Source organism: Salvelinus alpinus, chromosome 8 (genome assembly GCF_045679555.1).
Source record: "Salvelinus alpinus chromosome 8, SLU_Salpinus.1, whole genome shotgun sequence".
Lineage (NCBI taxonomy): Eukaryota > Metazoa > Chordata > Actinopteri > Salmoniformes > Salmonidae > Salvelinus > Salvelinus alpinus.
Genome location: NC_092093.1, coordinates 74,531,220 through 74,543,306, shown reverse-complemented (window position 1 = coordinate 74,543,306; position 12,087 = coordinate 74,531,220). Strand labels below are relative to the sequence as shown.

The 12,087-nt window shown below is 44.7% G+C and overlaps 1 protein-coding gene and 1 long non-coding RNA gene across 2 annotated transcripts in view; both read right to left on the bottom strand.

Moving 5' to 3' along the window:
• Positions 1–3,486: 3,486 nt before the first annotated feature.
• Positions 3,487–3,785, bottom strand: LOC139583707 (uncharacterized). Its single transcript, XR_011676593.1, has 2 exons — positions 3,711–3,785; positions 3,487–3,665 (listed from the first exon to the last, which is right to left on the bottom strand). It is a non-coding gene; the product is annotated as an uncharacterized lncRNA (long non-coding RNA).
• A 571-nt stretch (positions 3,786–4,356) lies between these two features.
• Positions 4,357–12,087, bottom strand: part of rsu1 (Ras suppressor protein 1) — a 30,441-nt gene continuing 22,710 nt past the window's right edge. Inside the window, exon 9 of the mRNA XM_071415072.1 lies at positions 4,357–4,511. Within this exon, the coding sequence (XP_071271173.1) occupies positions 4,409–4,511 (103 nt within the window). The 3' untranslated portion in view covers positions 4,357–4,408. The remainder of the gene's footprint in view (positions 4,512–12,087) is intronic.

The following is a 12,087-nucleotide window of genomic DNA, read 5'->3' as shown; positions in this document are numbered from 1 at the left end:
GAGGGTAAGACAGTGCACCGTCTTATAAAAGATGGAAATCTAGTGCAAAGTAACACCACCCATTCCGTTATCTTGATATCTCGCTCGGTCCAAAACTCAGACTTGGCATCACTAGGACCAGAGGAGGAGAGGCTTGGAGGGATGCAATCAGGCCTTGGACAAAAATGCATTAATCACTGCTTTAGAGGATATACATGAGAAATGTTTCAAACTTAGACACGTTGGATTGTTTTACTTTAGCGTCTACTCAGGGCTATGTGGCAACATCTCTATATGTTTCTTTAGACTACAATCAATACAGCACTTATGATTTACACGTAAACATGATTAATACATGGTTACATTCCTGTAACTCAAACTAGGACATCAGGAGCCACGAGAAGGCAATCGCTGGTCGCGGACTCTTATGTCCTTTAAATCAAACCATGGTTCCGGGTTATTATACTGGGTTATTATACCGCTCAAAAAAATCCAATATTATTGAGACCACTTAGTTGATACATTATACAAGTCCCTGACAATGAGCTTCGAAGGTAACAGGGCGATCATTATAATGACACTTCTGTCAATATCATAACAGCAGAAGATAAATTATAGCACATTGCTGTGGTAAGCACAACCTATATCTTAATGTAGCTTATTGCTGCTTGGCCCTGGTATCCAAGGTAAATATCAGGTATACATTTGAACAGTTTAGGTGATATTCTTTACGCTCCTTTCACACGTTCAACAGGTTGTTACCACAAACACGATTGCTGTGTTGCACTTGGATGTGCGCAAAGCCCTGCACACTGCGCACTCCTCTGTGCGCAGACTGCAGGTCATAGGGATAACGATTTGCTAGATGCATAAAAGCAGCACGTCCTGTCTGAAGAGCTTTAACGTAGCGCTGGGACCAAAAATGTGGCTGTGACAATATTTCACTGTTTAAGGCCACCCAAGAACAATTTTGCGAACGCACACACACGTTCTCTGGTACTCATAGTCTATAGATTGGCATGGTCTGGGTGGCATAGGTGCCTGTAGGCACCAATCGGCCATATGCCATCTCCCCCTCTTCACCCATTAAGGTGGCATAGAGCAGGTTCCCTAGCCAATCAAGTCTACCCTAACACACACTGGACCCTATAAATCACCCAGTGAAAATCAATGGCCTTGGTTAGCTGGGGACCTATTGTGTCCTTGAGGCCGTGAGATGAATTGAGAAGAAGGAACGAAGGAATAACATCTGTTTAAAGGAAGGAGTAGCAGAGAGGAAATAAAAACGAGCTTAAAAAACAAAACGTTGAGGTAATGACTTTTACCAAAATCAAAGAGGGGGCCAGAATCAAATCTATTCCAATGCAGCATTGTGAAGTTTTAACTTAAAACAACAATAGTTGGAAAAGGTCATAGATTCATTGTTGTCGTTGACTGATCTACCGTTCGCATAATGATGCATTTCCCTTGACGAGCTCCATTTCTCAGGCCAGTCCTCAAATTCTAATGGAGGCTGACAACACAATTGAACCGCTGTAGAGAATGGGTCAAGTTGCCATTATTCTAGATCCACAAATAGATGGATTGGTTCGAAACTCTCAGACAGTAATGAATTGCCAATACCTTTTGCAAAGTTTAAAAACCACACCCTGTTTTGGACTTGTAATTGTTCAGATTTTTTGAGCGATCAGATTAAACCCTCTGGCCAGACTGAAGGAGTAGGAGGAAGGAAGAGCATAGAGTGCAGAGAGTATTGTAGAGTGAAGAGAAGGATGGAGGAGGAAGAGCATAGAGGGCAGAGAGTATTGTAGAGTGAAGAGAAGGATGGAGAAGGAAGAGCATAGAGGGCAGAGAGTATTGTAGAGTGAAGAGAAGGATGGAGGAGGAAGAGCATAGAGGGTAGAGAGTATTGTAGAGTGAAGAGAAGGATGGAGGAGGAAGAGCATAGAGGGCAGAGAGTATTGTAGAGTGAAGAGAAGGAGGAAGAGCATAGAGGGCAGAGTATTGTAGAGTGAAGAGAAGGATGGAGGAGGAAGAGCATAGAGGGCAGAGGGCATTGTCGTACGTCGGATAGCGTGACGAATCCATCTTTACTGTTGGTTGAGGGACAAGCGTCATGTAGAAGTGATGCCAACAGTTAGAAGACAATGGGGCAGAGAGTAGATTGGAGAGGGAGATTGTCCCCTGTGTTCATCCACAGCCTGAGTGATGAGATGTTTGGATAAGGAGAAGAGGATGATTTACTGGTGTTAATGAGGAACGTGAGAAGGTAGCGTAGACAGTGTTTGGAGACAGGTATGTGAGAGAGAGAGAGAAAGAGAGAGAGAGAGAGAGAGAGAGAGAGAGAGAGAGAGAGAGTAGCACTGAGGAGGAATGGGTAAGAGCTATGCTGGCACAATGGGGCGAGGTGAGTGGTATGTGTGTGTGGATGCGTGTCAGGTCTCCAGCTCCATCTTCTGAGTTGTTGCGTCGGTTCTAAGAGATGGACAGATGTGCCCGCTGTGCTTGTGAGCGTGGTGTGTGAACGAGCAGGACAGGCAGCCCCACGGTGGCCAACTGACACACCCGCACGCACACACACCATCCTAAGAGTCATCAGCTGGTTACCAGGAGACACCGCTGAAAGGTCAGTTCTAAGGAGATCTCGCCTCCCTCCACCCGCCGTCATGACAACAGGGGAGGTGTGTGTGTAGGACAGGTGTGTGAGGCGTGACATGGCCGTCTTAGGGTGTGTGATCTCCCTGCCTGACTTGCTGTGTGTCCACAAGTTCAGTGTTTAACTCTCCTAGACACCACACCCTATGGGTTATCAAAATTAGACAGCAGATTTGGACCACAATCTAAACTCAAACCAAATGGATTGCTTTATTTAAAATATTGAAAACAGAACACATGTAACGTACAGTATATTGTGGCATCTGGCGCATGGCTTGATAAAAGCCCAACAAAAAGGAGTACATTCTTTTCATTGACATTATTAAGCTGAAATGTTAAGGACAGTTGTCAGGAAGCGTGTGTTTCCGAGGCACGTTTATAAATAACACTTTCAGTAAAGACTCAGGCTATCAATGGCTATTCTATGGCTTGTCCCAGATAGTTGCAGATGTAGATGTATTTCAAAGTCACTTGACAAAATGGAACAATCAAAATACTCCAGTATCTCCATTGAAAAGACTTGGACAACGGTTTTACAAAGTGGATTATGACCGAGCACCGTACCAGACTATAATGGATTGCAACTTTAGGACGCCATATTGTTTCAGTGTTATGTCCCATATGACTGATATCTAAGGTACATGGCCACCCCATTGTTGAAAGCTACTTGTTATCCTTTATAAAAAATGAGCTCTGTGGGCATTTTGGCCACTGCTGGCTCCCATAGCTCGTAGACAGCGAACATGTACAATTGACCACAAGAGACAGTGAGGATACATATCCCTGTGTTAGAAAACAAGACTGTAAGAAGAGCAAATGCAGGAAAAGGTAACAGTCAGTGACTTTATACCCCTCTACTCCCCTCGAGGGCAGGATACAACAGATGCAGTTAAGACCCTTTAAAGCCGTCTAAAATCCCTCCATCCACTCGGGCTGCAGCGGCTGCCTTTACACAACCTGTCTCACTACAGTGGAGACAAGGAGTCACCAGGGAGTGCTGGAGGGGTCGGATATGACCATCTTCAAATGGCCTACTCCTCTCTCCTCACTCTCCCTCATCCCCTCTCCAAAATGGCCTACTCCTCTCTCCTCACTCTCCCTCATCCCCTCTCTCCAAAATGGCCTGCTCTCCTTCCTACACCCCCCCCCCCCCCCCCCCCAATCTCCTCCCTCACCCGGCGTCCCTCCCCTCACCCTCTCGTCTCGCTCGCTCTCTGGTAAGCTGGATCAAATCAAACGCGGGGTGAAGCTAATGCCGTCTCTCTGGTGGTTACTCTACAAGGCGTTTTGTGTCGGCAGATAGCTACACAAATTAGCATTGTTTCACAATAGTCTCCCCCGCCAGGACAAGCTAATTCAGTTACTGTGGGACCACAGGGGCCAGAGCCCGTCAACCTGTATAACAACTTCACCACTACAGATATGGCTTGGGAAATGATTTATCTTCCAAATTAAGTTAAGAAACAAATTGCTGATGGTTTAAAATCACACTGTCTGAGAAAAGTTAATAAAAGACGCTTTATGAATTGGTTTGAAGAGGATGGGTTGACTGAATCAGTCCTTTGGTCTGCTTAAAAGGGTGCTGTAATAAAATCGGCCTCTGTGGCTGTTGAATAAAGATGCATGGTGGCCTACCATTCTAACACTGGTGTGACATCCTGAACATAGAGCAGTATACAATGTAGTTCTGTGTTCCTCTGATAAATACATTAAAAAAAGGGGCAAACAAGCGGTCAGCTCCTCCTCCTCTTCATCCTTCTCATCCTCCCCTCTCTCATTTGTTTTTGGCGGCCAGGGGCTTGCGGCTGATCTTTTTGGTTTTGTCGTTGTTCTTCTTCGGAGGCTCGGGGTTGGCCTGCATGTGTCGGCCGTACAGACTGTGGTAGGAGAAGAAACAGGGATTTGTGTTACATACTCTACGTATGCATTCATGCACAGCTACACATCTCTTGTCCTGACTATTCTCTCGTGTTGCATCAAACATGTACAGTATTTAATTCAACCTCTTATTAGTCTAACAATTAATTAAACGTCATTACAGCATTTATACCCATTTTTAATAAACAGGGCTAAATAAATAGGACATAATCAGAAGACAGATGAAAGAGAGAGAGAGAGAGAGATGGGGAAACACTATCTATGTGAGGCTAAACAGCCCCAGTTGGGGATTATCCTGCAGAAGAACAGGGAATACACAGAGACAATTATCTTAGAACTGGGCCGCTCTGGCTAGGGAGAAAAAGAGAGGGAAGGGAAGAGGGAGGAACAGTCCTTTCCAGTCCACTGCTCTTTCACTCTCTGTAAGGGAGAGCCACCCATGGGGCTGAGCAAAGTGACAGAGGGCGAGAGAGAGAGAGAAGAGAGGGAAAGAGTGCAGAAGATAGAGAAAGAGAGGGATACATAGAGAGGGGTAGTGGGGGCATGAGAAGAACAAGAAGGAACGGAGGCCATCGATGAAAAGAGAGGTTGTAAACAACCGTCTGGAGAGAGGTAAAGAGAGGAGGAACGGTAAAGAGCAGGTTGACGGACAGGAGACAGCTGAGTGCATGTTACTGCCTGGCCTGCATCCCACTTGTTGAGGGTAAATGAAGAGTGCCATTTCAGAAATAGTCATAATTGCAGATTAGGAAAATGTCAAGAGTCTGATTAGCTTTAAGGAAGAAGTTCAATTCTAATACAGAAATTTGAGATATAGCCATGCAGAGCTTCTCACACGCACACACCCAAAGGTGTTGACTGACTCTCACGCTGCATAAATCAAACACATTTTTCATTAATAATGTAGATAGTTAATATTTCACTTTTGACAGAGCGATATTTTTACTGTCTATCAGCATAAACAAAATTCTGTTGCGGCTTCTTGCTCTAACTAACCCCTACTGTGAGGGTTAACGCCGTAACCATCTGGATGACGGACAGAACCCCCCCCCCCACACCACACACACACACACACACCTTCAAATAGAACACCAAGATGTTGGTTTAAGTGTGGCCAAACTCAACTTTGGATAGTGCACTTTTTATTTCTTTTAAATGATGGTTCGTTAACATGTCATCCCTTTGAATTTCCTTCCCACTACTTATCCATAAAGTATCTACAAATCAAAAATGGAGTCTAGATTCTGTCATCCCCTGTCTGTCACTGTGATGGAAGAACCTGGAATCTTCTAGCTCTACAGGCACATCTCTCTGTGTTTGGCCCAGTGTCAGGCCCCCCTCCTGGGGCTTGGGAGCAGTTGTCCCCCCCTTCTTCCAGAGCTGCTGCCCAGCCAGGCGTGGTGCTTTGGCCCAGGAGAAGGGGGTTGGCTGGGGGCTAGGAGCCACTCCACTGGCCCCTGGGGGCCCCCAGTGTCTGGAAGAACCAGGGTCCTAAGAGATATAGTTCTCTTTCTACTTGGACATCGAAACCATTTCGCTACCATGACCAAGAGCAGGGACAGACTCCGGCATAAAGCCACAGCATTACCATTGGAATGCATTCACATGGCCTACGCTGTTTTACCGGTATATTACTCAACTAATAGAGAAATCAGGTAAGAATGAAAGAGAGAGAGACACACAAGAGGAAAAGAGGCATGTGTTTGAGTATATAAGAGAGCAGGGATCTAGTGGAATGGAGAAGGGGAGGGTGACTGATGGAGGGAGCTGCTTAAAAGAGCGGGTGTACTCATTTTGTCAATAACATGCAGTGGGGCGCAGCACTCAGTAGTGTCATAACAAGCCACTGTGTTTCTGCATAATTGTAGCTCTCGCCCCACTGATGGATGATTTAGAGGAAGGGGATGCAGAGAGGAAGAGACAATCCATTGTGTCATAAAAAAAAAATCAATCCGAGGAGAATAATACCCCCAAATGAATGATGGAGTGTTTTGGATCAAGGGAGTCACTAAAGAGGAGGGATAGGAACTGTATGAACAATTGCTAGGGTGTAGGCCAAGGCAATATGATAAAGATGTGTTTGGAAACGTAGTACACTAATTATAGTGAACAAAAATATAAAGTGTTGGTCCCATGTTTCATGAGCTGAAATAAAAGATCCCAGTAACTTTACATATGCACAAAAAGCTAATTTCTCTCCAACTTTGTGCACAAATGTGCTTACATCCCTCTTACTGAGAATTGCTCATTTGCCACAATAATCCATCCACCTGACAGATGTGGCATATAAAGACGCTGGGGGGAAAAAAGCATGATCATTACCCAGGTGCACCTTGTGCCGGGGACAAAAGGCCACTCTAAAATGTACAGCTGTCACAACACAATGACACAAATGTCTCAAATTTTGGAGGGAGCATGCAATTGGCATGTTGACTGCAGGAATGTGCACCAGAGCTGTTGCCAGATAATTTAATGTTAATTTCTCTACCATAAGCCACCTTCAACATAATTTTAGAGAATTTGGCAGTACGTCCAAACGGCCTTACAACCGCAGACGATTTGTAACCACGCCAGCCCAGAACATCCACATCCTTCACCTGCAGGATCGTCTGAGCCCAGCCACATGGACAGATGATGAAACTGGAGTACTTGTCTGTAATAAAGCCCTTTTGTGGGGAAAAACAAATTATGATTGGCTGGGCCTGGCTCCCCAGTGGTTGGGCCTATGCCCTCCCAGGCCAGCATCCCTGTCCAATCATGTGAAACCATAGATTAGGGCCTAATGAATGCATTTAAAATTGACACATTTCCTTATATGAACTGTAACTCAGTAAAATCTTTGAAATTGTTTCGATTTTTGTTCAGTATATTTTGAAACCCAAAGATGACCCCATATTCAAGTTAAAACACATACAGTAACACCGGTAACATTTAATTTGAAAGCATACTAATGCCTACATTGGGTTGTTATAAACATGACTTAAAGCTTGACATAATATATCATGAATGTATCATAATCATAATCATCATAATATATCATGAAACCTCGTAAGGTTTGCAAGACTACATCAGGTCTTACAAATGTCATTGGAAATGTAGTCTCGAATGGCCTCGTATAGGCTCTCTGTTACCAGGATGACTGTTATGGTGTGGAGGTCATACAGTGTAACATAGTTCATGTAGCCTGGCTGTGTGTGATGTTGTTGGGAGTCATCTGAAGGAGTGGTAGAGTTGGTTTATTCCCCACCGAGACATGCAGATAGAGGCTGATCAGACCGGGGCTTGTCAGGATCAGTGTTGACAGAAACACGTACAAAGACACACAACACTGTTTCAGGAGTTAATTGGTCTTGTTTTACATTGGTCTGATGAGGTGGAGAGAGGTGAGAGGTGGAGGGGAGGAAAGGGGAGAGGAAACTGGTGGGATCAACAAAGCATTCCTCCTCCCCCCAGCCATCCCGCCCTCTCGCTCTCCCACCCTCCTTTCAACCCCCTTTTCCCTCCATCCATCAATCCCCAGCCCCCTCCCTCCCGCTCTCTTTCTGACAGTCTCAGAGGAATGACATGGCAGAGGAACATGAGTGGAATACTGAGGAACCATGGGGAAGATGTGGGGGAGGGGGTAGACACGGGGGAGAAAAGAGGGAGACACAGCAAAGATATGCTCTATCATGCCACCTGAACAGCATGCTATTGTTTCTCTGCTCTGGGCTAGAGAGCCGCTTTCCCGAGGGCATCCCGCGGGCCCCGACAGAGAGCATTGCGGCACAGTCTACATTTTTCATGCTGCGCAGCGGGAGTGGGCGGTCAGACAGACAACTTTGGGATGAAAATATTTCTTCGCGCCACAGATTATTTAGAACGGTTGTCTTTCTGTTTGGTATGTGTTAACTATTGTATTAAAGCACCTCTGTCATACTATTCACACACTCTCATAGGATAATTCTGCTTCAAGTTCAGTAACCTACCTCTCCTTTCGTGTTGGGCGTGCGAGGTCAAATGCAGCTATGCGTGGTCTCACTTAAATAGCCTGTAGCCTGTCTTTCCATGGAAATGAACTTCTAAATATAATAGGCTGGGTTAGGCTCCGACTGACTGGAAATCAATATTGATAACACATTTATTTATGTCTGCCTGCTCCTATCAAAGTTATGAAAGATTATTTCGAAAAGGTTGTCTTTTGTTTTGTAGGCTATTCGTTAGTGTGTTAAAATCCCCTCTGTCGCAATATTCACCAAATCAAATAACCTAATTCTTGCTGATTTACGTTCAGCAGCCTACCAATATTATATTTTGTTGGGCGTGCGAGATCAAGTACGCCTATATTTGTGGTCTCGATTAAATAGCCTGTAGACTAGGTTATATGGGCTTTGACGCAAAGCGCAGTTGTCCTTAACTTCCTAAATATGATAGGCTTGTTTAGAATCCGACACCGACTGGAAATAAATACTGATAACACATGTATTTTACTCTGCTTGCAAATCATCCTGCTCTGTAGAATCATCCAGTTATGCAAAATGTAGCTCAAGTCAAGTAAGTAGCTACTCTCCTTTATAACTGTATTCTCTTTCAAACTAGGTCTACCCTATTGGCTGACATAATGGGCCATGTGAGAGGCCTCCCAAGTGGTACAGTGGTCTAAGACACTGCATCGCAGTGCTAGCTGTGCCACTAGAGATCCTGGTTCGAGTCCAGGCTCTGTCGCAGGCTGCGCACAATTGGCTCAGCGTCGTCTGGACTAGGGGAGGGTTTGGCCGGCCGGGATGTTTTGCGCTTTAGCGACTCCTGTGGCGGGCAGGGCACAATGCACGCTGACATGGTCACCAGGTGCACAGTGTTTCCTCTGACACATTGGTGCGGCTGGCTTCCGGGTTAAGCGGGCGTTGTGTCAAGTAGCAGTGCGACCTTCGCCTTTCCTGAGTCCGCGAGAGTTGCAGCAATGGGACCAGACTAACCGGGGAGAATTTTCTTTAAAAAAATCTCTAGTTTTTGAACCTATATCTTGGGCTATTTTTGATCGCTGCAAAAGGAACTGCGTCACATAGCGAAAACATTTTGAATTTAGGTCTAAGAGCAGCCGTTTAACTTGTAGGTCTAATCCCTTAGATCACAAAATCTACTGAGCTAAAATATGGAATTGCTTTAAGATGGTCAAAAAATGTATCATTTAGCCAATTGATTTTGAATTTTAGGACACATGCAGGTATAATTTATTTTTTGGCAAAACATTGAATTAGGCCTAAACTGCGATAGCCCATAGAAACGCATTGAATAACGTCCATAAATTGCAAAAAAGACAGTCAAAAAATAACAAGGTTTTGAAATGTCTGTCCTATATCTATGAGATATGAGAAAACTTTGATCCAATGTTTAGACCCAGGTTTTGGTCAGGTTATATATTTTTGGCACTTTTGCCAGTCGGTATGGAGTTACCTTCAGATGACTGCTGTAAAGCTTGTGGATGTCGTAGAGCCAAACAACCGACACTGTAGTGTTTGTGGGAGTCATATTAGTTTGGTGACATATTAGTTTGTAGCTCACACGGTTTTGGATTTACAGACTATTTAATTACGATTTTCTTGTTTGGAACCTCTTGTGTGTAGAAAAAGCCATTTATGGCATATGTACAAACTTTATAACGGAGGACAGACGGGATTGAGCTGCAGCCACTACAATAAACTAAGTCTCTAGGATAAATACACGGTGAGCTATTCAACATTCAAAATGAAGTGACCAAGTGACGCACGGGTGCGTCAATCGACTTTGGTTAGCCATGTTGGCAAAATGTATGCCCAAGTCAAGAAAGCTTACCAGCAGTTTTATTCTCCTATTTTCTACTGTAGATATGTCATTTACAATTTGTTGATTCCGTTGTTGCTAGCGATATTCAAAGAAATATTGGGGGCAAAAAGTAGACGTTCCATCCCATGGGAAAGTCTACACCGAGACATCCCATTCCCCTCTTCCTCCTTCTCTCCTGCTCCTCCATGTGCTCTATCCTCCCCCCCTCTCTCTCTCTTCCTCACTCTGTCACAGTCTGTTGTTCACTGGAGAGGCCAGAGCCCAAGGGGAAGATGGGATATCCACAGAACTGCCCCCCCTTGCCACAAACACACATACATACATACATACAGCGCAAATCATTGAGGGCCGACTAGAGTCTTGTTACGACCGTACATGGGCAGCAGCAGCAGTTCTGTCTCTGCATAAACACAAAGATTTCCCATAGCATTGCAGTGAGTGGAGAGGGGACTGGATAGGACCCTTGTGAACACTTAGGGCCACTAAAAGGGGGAAAGCAGCCCGGAGAACTTAATGGGTCCTGGTGTGGTCTTAGAGACTCTTTATAAGACTTTTCTATTTTCCATTTTACACGGCTTAAATAATCAAGGCACTTGCCAGTGTATGTCCATAGGTTCTCTCTCTCTTGATAATTGTGCAGCACCATGGGTCATTGATCTGATATCAGGTGTTCTGTATTAGAGCTGGGGGATATGGACAAAAATCGCAATAAATTGCCTAAATTGATGCGATAACAATAAATACAAGATAAGTTTATAGCAATGTGCACCGAAGTATTTATATTTATTATCCTTTAAACTACTACTACCAGTTTGAGGTTATTGCCATCAATTGTCCCATTAACAAATCACACATATAAGCAAACGCAATCCATTATAAATTTCGCTAGTATAGGCTGCTTATTGTAATGAACAATATCTGCAAAATGCCTATGATAAGTGATCGGTATGGTCAGCATTGAAGATTTTCAGTTTATCGTCCCAGCTCTATCCTTTATCATCCTGTTCCATTTTAGATTTTTTTGTTTAATAATTTTTTGGGGGTCCTTTTTACCCCTTTTTCTCCCCAATTTCGTGATATCCAATTGGTAGTTACAGTCTTGTCCCATCGCTGCAACCCCCGTATGGACGCGGGAGAGGTGAAGGTCGAGAGCCATGCGTCCACTGAAACACGACCCTGCCAAGCCGCACTGCTTCTTGACGTACTGATCGCTTAACCCGGAAGCCAACCGCGCCAATGTGTCGGAGGAAACACCGTACAACTGGCGACCGTGTCAGCGTGCATTGCGCCCGTCCCACCACAAGGAGTCGCTAGAGCGCGATGGGACAAGGACATCTCGGCCTGCCAAACCCTCCCCTAACCCAGACGATGCTGGGCCAATTGTGCGCCGCCTCATGGGTTTTCCGGTCGCAGCAGGCTGGCAACACGGCCTCGGGATCAAACCCGGGTCTTTTGTGACGCCTCAAGCACAGCGATGCAGTGCCTTAGACCACTGCGCCACTTGGGAGGCCGTTCCATTTTCAGTTTTACAGTTATTTTACAGCATTACTATAGGTTTTACAGATGGAAATATACTTCTGAGTGAAATCAAGATCTACCATTTCTATCAATTGCTCTAGTTATAAGAAGTTAATTCAAACTCATATGGCGCCTAGAAATACGTACAAACTCTTACTTTTGTCATTTAGCAGAAACTCTCATCCAGAGTGACTTACAGTCAGTACATTCAACTACGGTTAATAGGAGGGAAACAACCACATATCACAGTCATTG